The sequence below is a fragment of the Camelina sativa genome, chromosome 9 (genome assembly GCF_000633955.1).
Source record: "Camelina sativa cultivar DH55 chromosome 9, Cs, whole genome shotgun sequence".
In the NCBI taxonomy this organism is placed as follows: domain Eukaryota; kingdom Viridiplantae; phylum Streptophyta; class Magnoliopsida; order Brassicales; family Brassicaceae; genus Camelina; species Camelina sativa.
In genome coordinates, this window is record NC_025693.1 from 6599947 (window position 1) to 6615278 (window position 15332).

General features: G+C 34.1%; 1 protein-coding gene across 1 annotated transcript; it reads right to left on the reverse strand.

Moving 5' to 3' along the window:
* On the reverse strand, positions 13478 to 14832 carry LOC104710639 (NADPH:quinone oxidoreductase-like). Its single transcript, XM_010427270.2, has 3 exons — positions 14601 to 14832; positions 14326 to 14517; positions 13478 to 13937 (listed from the first exon to the last, which is right to left on the reverse strand). The coding sequence occupies exons 1-3, from the start codon at positions 14695 to 14697 to the stop codon at positions 13636 to 13638; spliced, it is 591 nt and encodes a 196-aa protein (XP_010425572.1). The 5' UTR covers positions 14698 to 14832; the 3' UTR covers positions 13478 to 13635.

Here is a 15332-nt window from a genome sequence, read left to right on the forward strand (position 1 = left end):
ATGTCTTAAATGAGTGATGACATCGTAAACATTTAAAAAACGAATCTTTTTGTTCCGAAAACTTTTGCACAAAAACACTTATTTAAGATTTGAATGTAGAAATAAAAAAATCTAAAATAACATTTTGGAAACACGTAAATCCAACCTTTTCTATTCGATTTTATAAAAAATTAATTTTTATAATCAATTATATCTATAAACTTATTTAAGCAACCCTTTAAACAAATAACCATACTCTATGAAAAATATTACACAAAATGCCACTGTATTTTAATACAAAATATAATAACAGAATCTTAATATTAATTTGTTGTAACCTAAAAATGATTATCCAAAAGAATAGTAATTAGTAATTTATTAGATTACAAGAAATCATTAATAAAATAATTTCGAAATTATTTAATAAAATTATTTCAAAATTATATAATAAAATAATTAAACAGATTCTATTTATTGTTTCAGAAATCTTAGGAAATAATAACAAACTATTTAGAAAATTATAAAACTTAATTTTATTTATAAAACTAAGATTAAATATTTTCATATCTAAATTATTTAATAATAACAAATATATATTAAAATTAGGATACAACATTTTTATATTTTTAAAATATATCTGTATACTTATTTAAGCTATGTTGTTAAAAATTTAATCAGTTCTGATGTGACATATTACGAAAATGCTATTATCTTTTAATTATTCTAATAACTAACAAAAGAAAAGTTTAGATTTGTTTATAAAATAATAAAACTCTATTTATTGTTTCATAAATCTTAGGAAATAATAACAAACTATTTAATTGGCTAAAACTTAATTGTTTATACACAATAATCATTATATAAACAATACTAAGTGTATAATATTGATAATATACATAACCTAATTGTAATTTTTAATATACAACATGTTATACCAATAACTTCAATTTGTAAATTTGGTATATTAAGATCTCTAAACACGATCACATCAATTTGTAATACCAAATCACGGGTCAATAAATGTTTTGTTGGATTTTTTTGGCTTTACCGAATGTATAATTAACGAATTTGATATTGCACCAAACCAAAATAGTAGTACCAACTACGGGTCGAAATCAGAGTATGACTTAAAAAAAATTAAATATATGATTTTATAAAATGTAGAGAATTAATAAATTTTCTACTATTATTTTGTAACAAATAAATCTAAATTTACATAAATATTTCCTCACGCTAGTAACATTATTCTACAAAATATTAACGTGTATTTATGAGTCAGTAATAAAACGGGTAATGAGACGGGTAACGAGACGCTCAAAAATTAAATTAATATCCGATACTCGATCATTATTCATGGATAATATAATTATTATACTCTTCACTCGACCCTAAAGCTGCGGGTACCTTTTTTCGAGACGGATACAAACCAGAAAACGGGTCCAATACGGGTATCGGTAGTAGTTTCCAGACCTACCTATTAGTAGTTTAATATGAATCAAAATTCACCATATAGTACTATATTATATAACATGTAAATGAATAATACAACCTAAACATAATACGAACAAATAACCAAAAAAAAAAAAATTCCCCGCGCTACCAGCGCGGGTAATTATCTAGTTTACTTGTATTACACAATCTAAAATATTTTTAAATAGATTCCGACAATGACTTAGTGGAAGCCTAATCTTTTAATTAGTTTCTATTTACTTAATCTTATATACTCTCCTCACTTTCATTCCATAAATAATCATTTTCTCATTCTCCATCTTCATATATCTCAAAATTTTCTCAGTTTTAATTTATTTATACTAGTATTTTTGCTGCAACTTTTTACTCAAAAATACTTTTTGGAAACTTATAAAATTAAATGCAATTGCATTAAACTTGCATTTAATCTTTTTCAAAGAAAATGTTAATGAAATCAGGGATTTAAATCGTAAAATGATTCTAACGGAAATAATATGTAAAATGAATTGAAAACCATTGATTTCACTTACCTTAAAAATCCTAAATTCAGAATCAAAGTAGAAACAAATTAAATCATTTAATGATGTATATCGGATCAAAACTAATCATTCCATATCCCAACAAATTATTAAAGAAAAATATTATCCAATGATTTGAAAACCTACTATAAAGCTAAGAACACGAAATATTACCTATCATCAAAGTTTGAACTTGCTAACCAAGAATTCTATTAATTGCTAAAATTTATCACATTCCTCTACATATCACTATAAATAGATCAATGTCCTTTCATCTCATTTCACATCTTACCAAAAGCAAAATCGCTTTCTTTTAACATTTCATCTCAATCTTTTTTTTTTATAAATCTTCTTATAATTATCATAGTTATCATTTGTTTTTTAAAAAAGATTTACAGTTAAAACCTCTCATATTTTCAAGATATGAATATATGAATTAAATTTATATAATTTGTAACTCATTTATTTGCTTTCTATTTTTTTTTATAATTTATATGATTTATACAATTTGGAAGAAAAAAAAATTGGTTTTTGTTGAATTCTTTTTGCTTTCTTTTTTGTTGGCAATTTTATTTCTTTTCGTTTTGTTTTAAAGGTATCTTCGATTGAAACTTATATTTCTGAAATTTCAAATATGAGAAATATTCAAACTTTTTTGAGAATTCTAAGTATTATAAATATTTAAACTTTATACGAAGCGCCAATCTTATAAAATATTAATGGTTACAATCTTAATAAATATAATACTAACTCAATCTAATATTTATAATACAAAATAATAATTATTAAAAATTAAGATGATATAGTGTGAGTTAAAATATCTCGGGACTGTGTCATATAGCGGAACAGGTTTGGTCGATATTTATATAATTTCTAAAATATCATTAGTTTGGTGTTACATGGCTAAAATCATTTTATTATTTTGTTAACATTATTGATATTAGAGAAATATACGTATCTAATTAAGCTGCTTAAATTAATTTTTTTTTTGTCAACAAAAGATTAACTCAGATGAGCCAATGCGAAGGGAAATTGTTTACATACAAAACATTATGCTGAGATGTGCGTGCACAACGTGCCAGGAGATCCGCTTTTACATTTGCATTCCTAGGAATAAAAGATAAGGAAAAAGAAGAAAACTCCTCCCTGTCCATCGTGATATCATCGAGATATGTAGAGAACGCCGGCCAGTCGTGTGGCGAAGACACCATCTTCACCAAATCAGCGCAGTCTGAGTAAAACGTCACATCACGGTAATCATGTCCAATCATGCAGCGCATCGCCCAAATGAAAGCCTCGACTTCAGCGTGTAAGGTGGAAAGACTTCGTCGAAAGTTAGTAGCTCCCATGCTTGGCGTCGGATCCTGAGACTGGGTACAAAACCAGCCAGCTCTTGCGAAAAGGTCGCCTGGCTTCCAAGAGCCATCAACGAAACAACAATAGCCAGAAAAGAACATGGGAAGAGAAATGGGTGGCCCCCGAAAGCGAGATTCAGCAACCATTGGCTGGACAATTGAATCCGCATCTTCACCCTCCTCCTGAGCCTGCTGCTAGGACAAAGCCTCACCTTCAGCTACCCGAACCACCTCCTCTGGCCGCTCCGTAATATTTTCAAAAACCTTTGCATTACGCGCTTTCCATAAATACCACAAAATCCACGGGAAATCTGACACATGGGATCCCGGGCTTTTGGGATCCAAGAAATGATCCATATTAGCGTAAACAGACTCCACCGAAAACAGCGTGATCCTACTGGTACCTGAGATAAAGCCCACACCTGACGCGCTGGTGGACAAAGAAATAGAACATGATTAACTGTTTCCTCCTCCGCACCACAACGTGAACAGCCCAAATCACACGCGATACCACGGCGCCGTAACTTTCTTGAAACAGGAATACACCCAGACAATACTTGCCACATAAAGTGGTGGAGTTTTGGTGGGCAACGGACCTTCCAAACACTAGCTTGGAGAGAGGTAATCTCTGGCCCGTCACCAAGCGCCTCAAAAGGCCCGGAGATCGTCATACGTGCCGCATGATAACCAGACTTAACCGTATACCTCCCATTCTTCGTAAAATGCCAACCAAGAGAGTCCTCCTTTGGACAACTACCTAAGGGTAAAGCTCCTATTAACGAAAAATCAACATGATCAAAGTGCTCATTGAGCACATCCATCCGCCACGAATTTGTCCGACTATCAATTAAATGTGAAATTTTAAGAGAAGGGTCCTGAATCGGGCCCTTACTGAGAGCTGGTCTCGGGGATTGAGCTGGTATCCAGGGGTCGGTCCATATAGAAATGGACTCTCCCGATCCAACCCTTTTCAATAAGTCCTTTATGTACCAGAGAGCGAGCTGAAACAATACTCCTCCACCCGTAAGAGGGAGAGTAAGAACAAATTGGTTCCATGGGATTCGAATTCCTATAATACCTACCTTTAAAAACCCTGGCAAACAAAGAATCAGGATAATCAATTAGCCTCCATAGTGTTTTGCCAACAAAGCCAAATTAAAGTCATCAACATTCCGAAAACCTAACCCACCCAGTTGTTTGCTACAACATAGTTTCTCCCATGCTAACCAATGCATACCACCCGTCCTACCATCCGTACTCCACCAAAAATTTGCCACAGCACATGTGAGTTTGGATGTAATTGTCTTCGGTAGCCTAAAACAATACATCACAAACGTCTAGACCGCAGTTGCAATAGATTTGATCATCACCTCCTTTCCCCCTTTAGAAAGCAGTTTCGCCGACCAACATGTCGTACGTCCCTGCAGTCATTCCCGGACAAACAAAAAGACCTTTGTTTTAGACCCACCTAAACTCTCAGGCAACCCTAGGTATGAGCCCATGCCTCCCAGATTTGTTATGCCAAGAATCCCTTGGAGCTCCGTTTTTGTATCTTCCGCAACCTTATGACCAAACTGAATAGAAGATTTTGCAAAATTGATCTGCTGACCCGAGGCAGCCTCATATTTCCGTAAAATACTCAAAATGACCTTACATTGTTCTTTGGCGACCTTACAAAAGAATAAACTATCATCCACAATAAAAGATGTGTGATTGGCGGGCATTGATTCGCCACCTTGATCCCTGTTATTAATTTATTCTCCTCCGCTTTCCGAATATTGGCAATTAAAGCCTCCGTGCATAAGATAAACAGATAAGGAGATAGGGGATTCCCCTGTCATAGACCCCTTTCCGAAATAATCAAACCATTAGGTTGACCATTCAGAAGAACTTTATACTCAACCGAGCTAACACAAAACATAATCCATCCAATCCATCTTGCATCAAAACCCATTTTGTAGAGTAACTTTTCAATAAACCCCCACTCCACCCGGTCATATGCCTTGCTCATATCTGTTTTTATTGCCATAAACTTCTCTTTACATGACGGATTAGTCCGTAACCCGTGAAACATTTCCTGAGCAATCAGAATGTTATATGAAATGAGACGTCCAGAAACAAAAGCCGATTGAGTTTCCGAAATGAGCCCTGGTAAAATCTTCTTAAGCCGTTGACACATGACCTTAGAAATAATTTTATACCCCATATTGCACAAACTAATTGGGCGCAGCTCTGTCATCCGGGTTGGCTTTGCCACCTTCAGGATGAGACAAATGTGCGTAGTATTTAAACCTCTATCAAACACTCCCTCCTCGAAAAAACCATTAACCAACGAGACAAGGTCTCCTATAACAACCTGCCACGCCTTTTGGTAAAACAAAGCGGTCATCCCGTCCGGGGCAGGAGCCTTATCCGGATGCATCATAAATAGAGCCGCGTGAACCTCTACCTCTGTAGCCGGAGCCGTTAACTGGGTATTGACCTTGTCTGTGATGACTGTGCGTACTCACATAAGACCTCATCAAAATTTCCCGGGTACAACGCTGTAAACAAATCTGCAAAGTATGACACTGCAGTATTGCAGATATCAACATCCTCCGTAGACCAAACCTCGTTCTTATCAAAAAGACGTGTAATCCGATTGCGGGCCCGGCGCTGCTTAGTCAGGGCATGAAAAGACTTAGAGTTCTGATCCCCCACCCGCATCCATCTATTACGGCTCTTCAAATACCAATAGACCTCTTCATCCCTGTAGGCTTCCCGCAATCGAGCATTTAAATCAGAGATTACCGAAAGTGGAGTTGCGTCATCGGCCTAAGCCACAGCCAGCTGGCTCTTTAAGGCCTCAATTGTATCCCGACCAAAAGGAACTTGCTCCTTATGCCACCGAGAAATAGCCCGTCGACAATTTACAATTTTGTCTAAAAAAGTGGGTGAACTCTGAGTGTTCTCCCCATCCCAACCCGCCGAGATCGCCTCCATCAACCTTCCTTCCCAATCCACCGGCGATCAAACAAAAAACATCGCTTTCCCCGCGGCTTTTTTGCCCCAATATTAATCACCAAGGGCTTGTGATCATAGGCAATCATAGGTAAATATTCTAGAACCGTATCAGGAAATAATTCATGCCAATCCTCATTACCAAGAGCCCTATCCAACCGAAAACAAATAGGTTTTTTATCCTGCCAATCCCGCCAAGACAAACAATCTCCAAGATAGGGAAATTCCAAAAAACCACAGTCTTGAATCATCCCATTAAAAGGAAGAAAAGAAGAGGCATGACGAAGCTTGCCTCCTCTTTTTTCATGGTTACCAGTCAGCTCATTGAAATCACCTGCAGCGAACCAAGGTGATGACCGAGACACACCAATAAATGAACGTTAAATAGATGACCCGTCCTTTATAAACTGCTTCAACATCAATTAACCGATTAGACTCGAATAAAATAGAGACGTTAAAATCCTCCTGATTATAGAAAAGCGCCAAACCGCCACTACAACCAATAGGGTCAACTGTGGTTAAATTTTTATACCCAAAATGCCCTACATATTTTTCCAAAACAACACGAGGTTGTTTTGTCTCCATCAAGAATAAAAAATCAGGCCGATGTTTATGCCATAAATCCCCAAGATTACTAATGGTTGCCTTATTACCCAGGCCTTGACAGTTCCAACTAATAATATTCATAAATAGAAATTCAAATGTTGTGGTAAGAGCCACACAAGTCTACCCACCCAGTCCTCAGGGAGATAAACAGAGTAAGAAACTCTAAAACAACCACGAAAGCAATCCAGGAACCAACAAGAACCAAATATATTGAATGAGTCCAATACAAGCAAAGTCCAACTAGGCCCAAATAGAAGTGGCCATGAAACCTGAAACAAATATTTCGAACAGGTGAAAATATTTGAAAACCCCCAAACGGACCCGTAGTCTCGTGGTAGCTAGGAACTAAGCCGCACATATCAAGCAAATGAGAACGAGGAGAGACTCCTACACGAGCAAAAAACCAGTGACAATAGTGATAAACAGCAGAAAGACAAAAAAAAATGCCAGCAAGTTTTTATTAAGTTTCTGATAAAAGTGGTACAACCACAACTAGTCGAACCAATACAAAAGCACCCAAGTAAGGGGATCAACATCAAACAAAAGCGAGACAATGGAGCACCCATTGCAAATTTATTCCATACATGAGAATGAAAAGGAAACAAAAAAAAACCAAAGGAGGCCAGAACAAAGCCTGTTTGCAAACTAAAAACCAGAATCGAGTGGGTTGAAACGAGGCCACATCCCCTTGCCAGCTCGAACAGACAACTAACATCAACGAACCGAGTTACTTGGAGGCATCCCTCCTTGGTTAGGACCTGCTTTCCCCTGCAGACCCATCCCCTTGATACCAACCTTCTTCCGTGGCGAAGATAAGGTGCACAAGTTCCGCTTCTTTGTGTTAGCCCCTGGTAGAACCCCATTACACTTAACCAGCTTAGTCCGTGGTTGTGGAACCGTAACTTGGGCTGCTAAATCCTGCTCAACCGCCTCTGTGTCATCCTCTACAGCAACAGTACCAGCCTCCCCTTGGAGGTCTTGACCAGGAGAAGCACCGTCAGAACTCTCCTTGTTCACAAAAATCACCTCCTCCTCTGCGAAGAAAGAATCCACCTCAGAGGACATCTCTGACTCGTTCGCTGGCTCCTCCAAAATAGGGGCCATAAACCCTAAGGTTCGATCATCAGGAAGAGGATAATCCTGGGCTAACAGCTCAGTCAGTGCATCCTAGAAATAAACCTCCTGCTGAACCAACTCCATGGAACCAGTAGTTATTACATTCGGGCCTTCAGATCCGGGAAACAAGTTCCTACACACCCGTTTGTCCTCACTTGGCAAGGTGCTGTGCTCTACAACCACAGGCGGAGCAACCAGAGCCGTAGACTGAGCAACCGGAGCCACACTCTCCTCCGTAGTTGAACCCACAAAAGCATCAAGCATCGTTTGCTCCGTGTCAGAGAGATGAACTCCCACATCCCCACCATGTTCCTCATTGTGACCAACTCCCGAGCCATCAGCCTGGGGACTAGTACCAGCATCTGCGGGAGAGGAGACCTTTTGCACTAACCGCTCCTTAGGGTGGGAATCCCTACGTCCCTTCTTCGACATATGCCCAAAACCCTGTTTTTGTTGATGGTTGACGGCCTGGGAGCCACCTGCACCCCATCCATTTCCTGCACCAGAGCCCTGATGAGGAAACCCTGACCTGTCCCCACCACGCAAACCAGAACCATTCCCTTGATTTACACCATTAGCCGCTGCTCCCTTATAGCTCTGAAGCTTGTCCTCAGGTCGAGGATCCGACCCACCACCCATTGGTTGTTTTCCATTATTGCCAAACAAAGGGCAACATTAGACGTCATGGCACAAGCTATAGCACCTCCGACAATACCCAAACAGCCGTTCATACTGCAAAGACACAGATGTAAAAAATATTAATATTAATATTATGTAAAAAATAAATTTATATTGCGGTATATATGGTTTAAATCATAAAATTAACAATTATTATATAATTATAACATATTTAACAAAAAAATAACTTATAATTTAAATGCTTTAATTACAAATAACTTTCCCCACGGTACACCGCGGGTCATAATCTAATACTAGTAGTATTTTTGAAGTACAAGTGAAAGAGTAACCTTTGTTTGTAAATAATTATATGAAATGTCATTGATTTAAAGTACAAATTATGAAGCACATTAAAGATAATTATGGAATATAAAAATATTTATATTCATGTATCCAAACAACGCTTATCATTTATTTCATATCATCCATATAACCAAATACAATTAAAATATTTAAATTATAATTAGAAATCAAAATATTCATTTAATGTTCTAGAATTAATAGTATGCTAATTTAGAAGACTTTGTTAATCAAGATATACAATTATTGTTTTGAGTCATCATATAATACATAAACTTAATAAAATTTTAGATGTTTTTCTTTCCATAAGTTGTGGTTCAATTTTTTAAAAACAGAAATATATTTTTTAATCAGTTGAAGAAAACATGTGTATAACATCTCCCATCGAATAACATTTTCGACAATGATTCATAATCATTTTATAAATAAGACCAAATAAATCCCAAATCGAATGAGCTGCAAGTTTAATTTAATACTAGCTTCAAATTCTTACAATTTATATTTGGTTTAATTTGTATTTAATTATACCAAATATAATAAATTTTAAAGATTGATAAACTTAAAATATTATAAATCTCTAAACCTATAAAATAACATATGAGAATGAGACTAATTACATTGTTCGGATCCCGTATAATGAACATGTTAAAATTAACTTTATTCTCATGAATAGGCCATGAATGGAATGGTTTTTCAAATTGGTTTTTAGCTTTTGGTTTTTAGATTTTAGTTTTTGGTTTTAAATTTTTGGTTTTTGGTTTCTGTTAAAAAAATTAAAAATTAAAAATTGAAAAATAAAAGGAAAAGAATCACGTAGAGAAGAAAATAAAAAACCAATATAAGAGGGTTTTTTTTTTAATGGATTAAATTTTTCAAAAACCTAGATTCCCCATTTTCTAGGAAATCCAATTTTGTAAAATCCTGAAAGGTTGTAAAACTGGATTTTAGAAAAACAAAAACCAAAATATAGCCAAACACTACTAATTTCCCGAAAGTATGATTTTACGTTAGTATCTAATAAATTATTATATCATTATTAATTATAGCATATTTAATATGTTGATGGGATATCATATAGCTTATTTGATATAACTATGGTTACATCTTAAAATATGCTTTATAATTCAAATTTGAGAATTTGACATATAATCTCAAATATTCTCATAGATGTAATTATATAAAACTATATATATTACTAGGTTTTGAATCCACGCTACACGTGAGTTTATTTGATATATTTTGGTGAAAATTATATATGATTGAAAACAGTTATGAAATATTATCTTATAGAAAATTTTAAATTACTATTAAGGCCAAACTTTTATTTCCGATACACAAAATTTTGAAAAATATAAAAATCAGTTGTACTAAAAAAAAAATCTGTTCAAAAGAATCATGGATTTAACTGGACGTCCAGGAGAGGCTGATCGGACATTCGAACTGGTGACCTTGCATATACTATACCATTTTTTTTAGGGCCAGACAAACAAAACACTTTTTGAATCATGAATAATCTTGTTTTCTCATATTTAATTGACAGCCACCATCTATGTTTTCATGTTTTTTTTTCCATTGTTTTCTTACTTTTCTTATTATTTCTCGTCATTTTTATTGTCAAATTTTCATGATAATTGTTATTATTACTTTTACGTTCGATTCTTCCTTATACTCTTCTTCTTCCTCTTCCTCATCTGCTTTCTAACATTCTTCCACTTAATAACCCATCAAACTCTAAAACCAAAATCATTGCCTATTTTCTCATAAAATTTCATGGATCAGCTAGTCACAATTATTGATATTTTCACTTGTATATTTACTCGGTTTTAGATCCACATGTATTGAAACTTCTTGAACCAAAATCTTAATACTATAAATACTATAAAATTGCAAATTAGCTGCAGAAAAAGTAATATAAACACATGTATAGCTGATACAAAATGTGTTCGTCGTCGATCCTTTTTCTTTAAACCTCAAAAATTAACTCAAACAACATCAAATCAAGGGTCTTGCGACGTCAATCCTTCAAGCTTGCTGCTCATTCGTAGTAGCAAGCATATTAGTCTTATATATAGTGGTTCTCAGCCATTGTCTAAAAATTTTATAGCCAATGTGGGATGTTGTACATACACCTATTTATAAGTTTTTTAATATAAAAATTTTACATAATTTCAAAAATGTTAAATATTGAGATATGTGATTTTGATTGATCGTTTTAAAAATCTTAATATAGAAAATCTTGTAAATTTAAAAAATGTTGATCTTGTAAATTTTAAAAATGTTGATCTTGTAAATTTTAAAAATGTTGATCAGTGACATGTTGAATCCCGATAGGTTGTTTAAAATCTTATGTGGACGCCGTAAGAAACTTCTAGCTCCAACTTTTATTAGTATACATAATTATAATATTTTAAACTTTTAAAATTTTAAAAATTTGGACGCCTGATAAATCAAGCTTCCTGCTCATTCATAGTTGAAAGCATATTAGTCTTATTTATAATGGTTCTCAGCCATTGTCTAAAAAATTTCTAGCCGATGTGAGACGATGTACATTCACTTATTAATAAGTATTTTGATATTGAAATTTTACATAATTTCAAAAATGTTAAATATTGAGATGTCTGATCCCGATTGGTTATTAAAAAAAATATATGAATATATAAAATCCTGGAAATTTTAAAAAATGTTAATTAATGACATGTCTAATTCCTATTAGTTGTTTTAAATCCCATGTGGACAGCTTTAGGAGCTTATAACTTATACTTTTATTAGTATAGACTAGGTTTTGAACCCACGCGTAGCGTGGGTTTATTTGATATATTTTGGTAAAAGTTATATATGATTGACGACAGTTATAAAATATTATCTTATAGAAAATTTAAATTTCTATTAAGGCAAAACTTTTATTTCAGATACACAATTAGAAAAAATATATATATAAATCAGTTGTTTTAAAAAATCAAATTTGATCAAAAGAATCATGAATTTAACTGGACGTCCAGGCAAGACGGATTGAACATTCAAACTGGTGACCTTGCATATCCTAAACCATTTCTTTGACCATCAGACAAACGAAAATTTTAGAATCATGAATTAATCTTGTTTCTCATATTTAATTGACCGTCATCATCTATGTCTTCGTGTTTTATTCACTGTTTACTTATTATTCATATTCTTTCTCGTCATTTTTATTGTCAAATTTTCATGATAATTGNTTGTTTTAAAAAATCAAATTTGATCAAAAGAATCATGAATTTAACTGGACGTCCAGGCAAGACGGATTGAACATTCAAACTGGTGACCTTGCATATCCTAAACCATTTCTTTGACCATCAGACAAACGAAAATTTTAGAATCATGAATTAATCTTGTTTCTCATATTCAATTGACCGTCATCATCTATGTCTTCGTGTTTTATTCACTGTTTACTTATTATTCATATTCTTTCTCGTCATTTTTATTGTCAAATTTTCATGATAATTGTCATCATTACTTTTATCCCGGTTCTTCGTTATACTCTTCTTCTTCCTCTTCCTCATCAGCTTCCTCACATTCTTCCACTGAATGATCATTTAAAACCATTTTTTTAGAATACTAAAAAACTTGTTAACCCATCAAACTCCAAGACAAAAATCATTGCCTATTTTCTCATAAAATTTCATGGATCAGCAGTCATCACATGCACTCAATTATTGATACTTTCACCTATATAATTATTCGGTTTTAGATCCACATGCATTCAAACTTCTTGAACCAAAATCTTTTACTACAAAATTGCAAATTACTTGCAGAGAAAGTAATATGAATACATATATAGCTAATAAAATTGTGTTTGTCGCCGATCCTTTTTCTTTAAACCTCAAAAATTAACTCAAAGAACATCAAATCAAGGTCTTGCAACGTCAATCCTTCTTCCTTAGATCCAAAAATTAAAACAAATTACTGAAACAATATCAAATCACCTATAAAATCATACACAAAAACATGTTTTACAGTTCATAAGAGATGTAAAGCACAAAAAAGAGATAAATGATAGTTAAACTTTTGATAGAGTTTGAATATTTTTAATATTTTAAACTTTAAAAAATGTTAATCAGTGACATGTTGAATCCCGATAGGTTGTTTAAAATCCTATGTGGACGGCGTAAAGAGCTTATAGCTCCAACTTTTATTAGTATAGATAATTATAATATTTTTAAATTTGGATGTATGATAAATCAAGGTTTCTTCTCATTCGTAGTTGGAAGACTATTAGTCTTTTTTATAATGGTTCATAGCCATTGTCTAAAAATTTTCTAGCCGATGTGGGACGTTGTACATACACTTATTTATCCAAGTGGACGTCTTAAGAAGCTTATAGCTCCTACTTTTATTAGTATCGATTGCATGAGAACCTAATGATATAGAATATTAGTATTTACAGTTATTTCACATAACTCACAATCTAACTTGTTGGAGTAACTCAGAAACATATACGTATAGTACAATTATTAATGAGAAATGGAAAGTGTTATACGAGAACTTCAACACACGGTTAAATTATTACAACAATTGGCATTATCATTCGTCACACGACCAAATCTCACACACATGATAAATTGTTTGACCCACTCAACTTACTTGCCTTGAAGTCGAAGTGTAAATGCTTGTAACGAGACAAGGACTTGTTTCAACCTCTCCTTAGCCGCTTCATCGACCAGGTTTCCTTCTTCGTCGAATTTCTGAGGCGGCTGAAACGCATTGAGAGTAAACTCAGGTTTGTTGATGAAATGAAGATCAAGGAATACTCCGATTTGTCGAAGATGGTATTGCGATCTTCCTCCACCACAGTCTCCACCAGTGCTTATAACGGCAGCGGGTTTGTTAGCCCAAACATTAGGTGCTCTTGAAGCCCAGTCAAGAGCGTTCTTAAGTGGAGCTGGTACAGAAATACAAGATAGGTAAATAAACGACTAACGATCGAGTCAACATATAGAAAGAGTTTGACTTAACGTTAGCAAGAACGAGTTTTATAAGCATCAAATCTATTAAGTCTGGAGTTATACCATAAGATCTTTCAACTTGAACATAAATTGCATATATGACTATGACAAAAATGAAGCATAGTTACAGTAACATATATATCTTAAACTCCAGTTGAGTATATAGACATATATATAAATCAAATCCTAATCGTCACGATACCTCACAACGAGAAAAAACAAAGAATATATCTTTTTGTAACAAATCAAGAAACCTCTAAGACCAAACCTTAAAAGTAAAACTCATTAAAGAACTTTGCATAAGAAGAATCTTTTTTAAAGTACCTGAGACAGAGTAGTTGTACTCAGGACAAGCAAACAAGATACTATCAGCTTCAAGAATCTTCTGTCGGAAGGATTCAATAACCGGAGGATAAGTACCATCGATTTCAAGATCGGTGTTAAGCAACGGTAACAAAGATATGTCTATATACTCAATTTCTATTCCCGGAACCGTTTCTCTTGTCAGATCGATTGCTGCAAAAAAAAAGAACAGTACAAAGTTTAGCAAAACAAAAACCTTAAAAATTGATGAAAAAGTAACGAAAATATATATATACCGGCGCGGAGGAGACCAGTTGAGAAAGAGTATTTCCGGAGAGAACCCGACAGAGCAGCTACTCTGATCAATGGCTTTATCGCACTTACTGCTTCCATTTTTTTCGATTAGAATTTGAGAAAGTGTTGACCGATGAAAAATGATGGGAGATTAGGTGAAGAAACGTGTATCTACACAAAAGAAAAAGAAAAAAAGATTCCATTAATCTTGGCTTTGGACCTATTAAACTTATTATATTCTTAAAAGGTGTAGCTAATAATTCGAACGAAGGACCCTTTTGAAATCATTAACAGATTTGATGCTCTGTGTCGTTTATATGATGCTTTGATGCTTCTCTTGCTCCTCAAGTCAGTTAAAAATTAAGGCTCTCTATTTCTGAATGTGAGTGTGAAAAATAGGTTTACATGTCTTCTCATTGACAGGTTTATGGTGAGCTTTAACAGTCTATTGGCCTTTGGGAACTGATGAGAGGAGCGGACCTATTCACGTGAAAGGGGTCAGTTGACCTTCCCAAATTTCAAAAATTTCGTTTTTGTTATGAGAAAATAGATTGGATTCATCAAAAAAAAAAACTTGTTATGCTTGACCTGGATAAAATATCATCCTAGGTCGATGAAATCAAGCAAATAATTTGACGCGAGTCTGAACAATAGGGATTTGTAAGCAGAGATATGAGACGTGCACTTATTTCGTTTTCTGTTCAGATATCAAGATTAGTTAATAAAATAAGCTG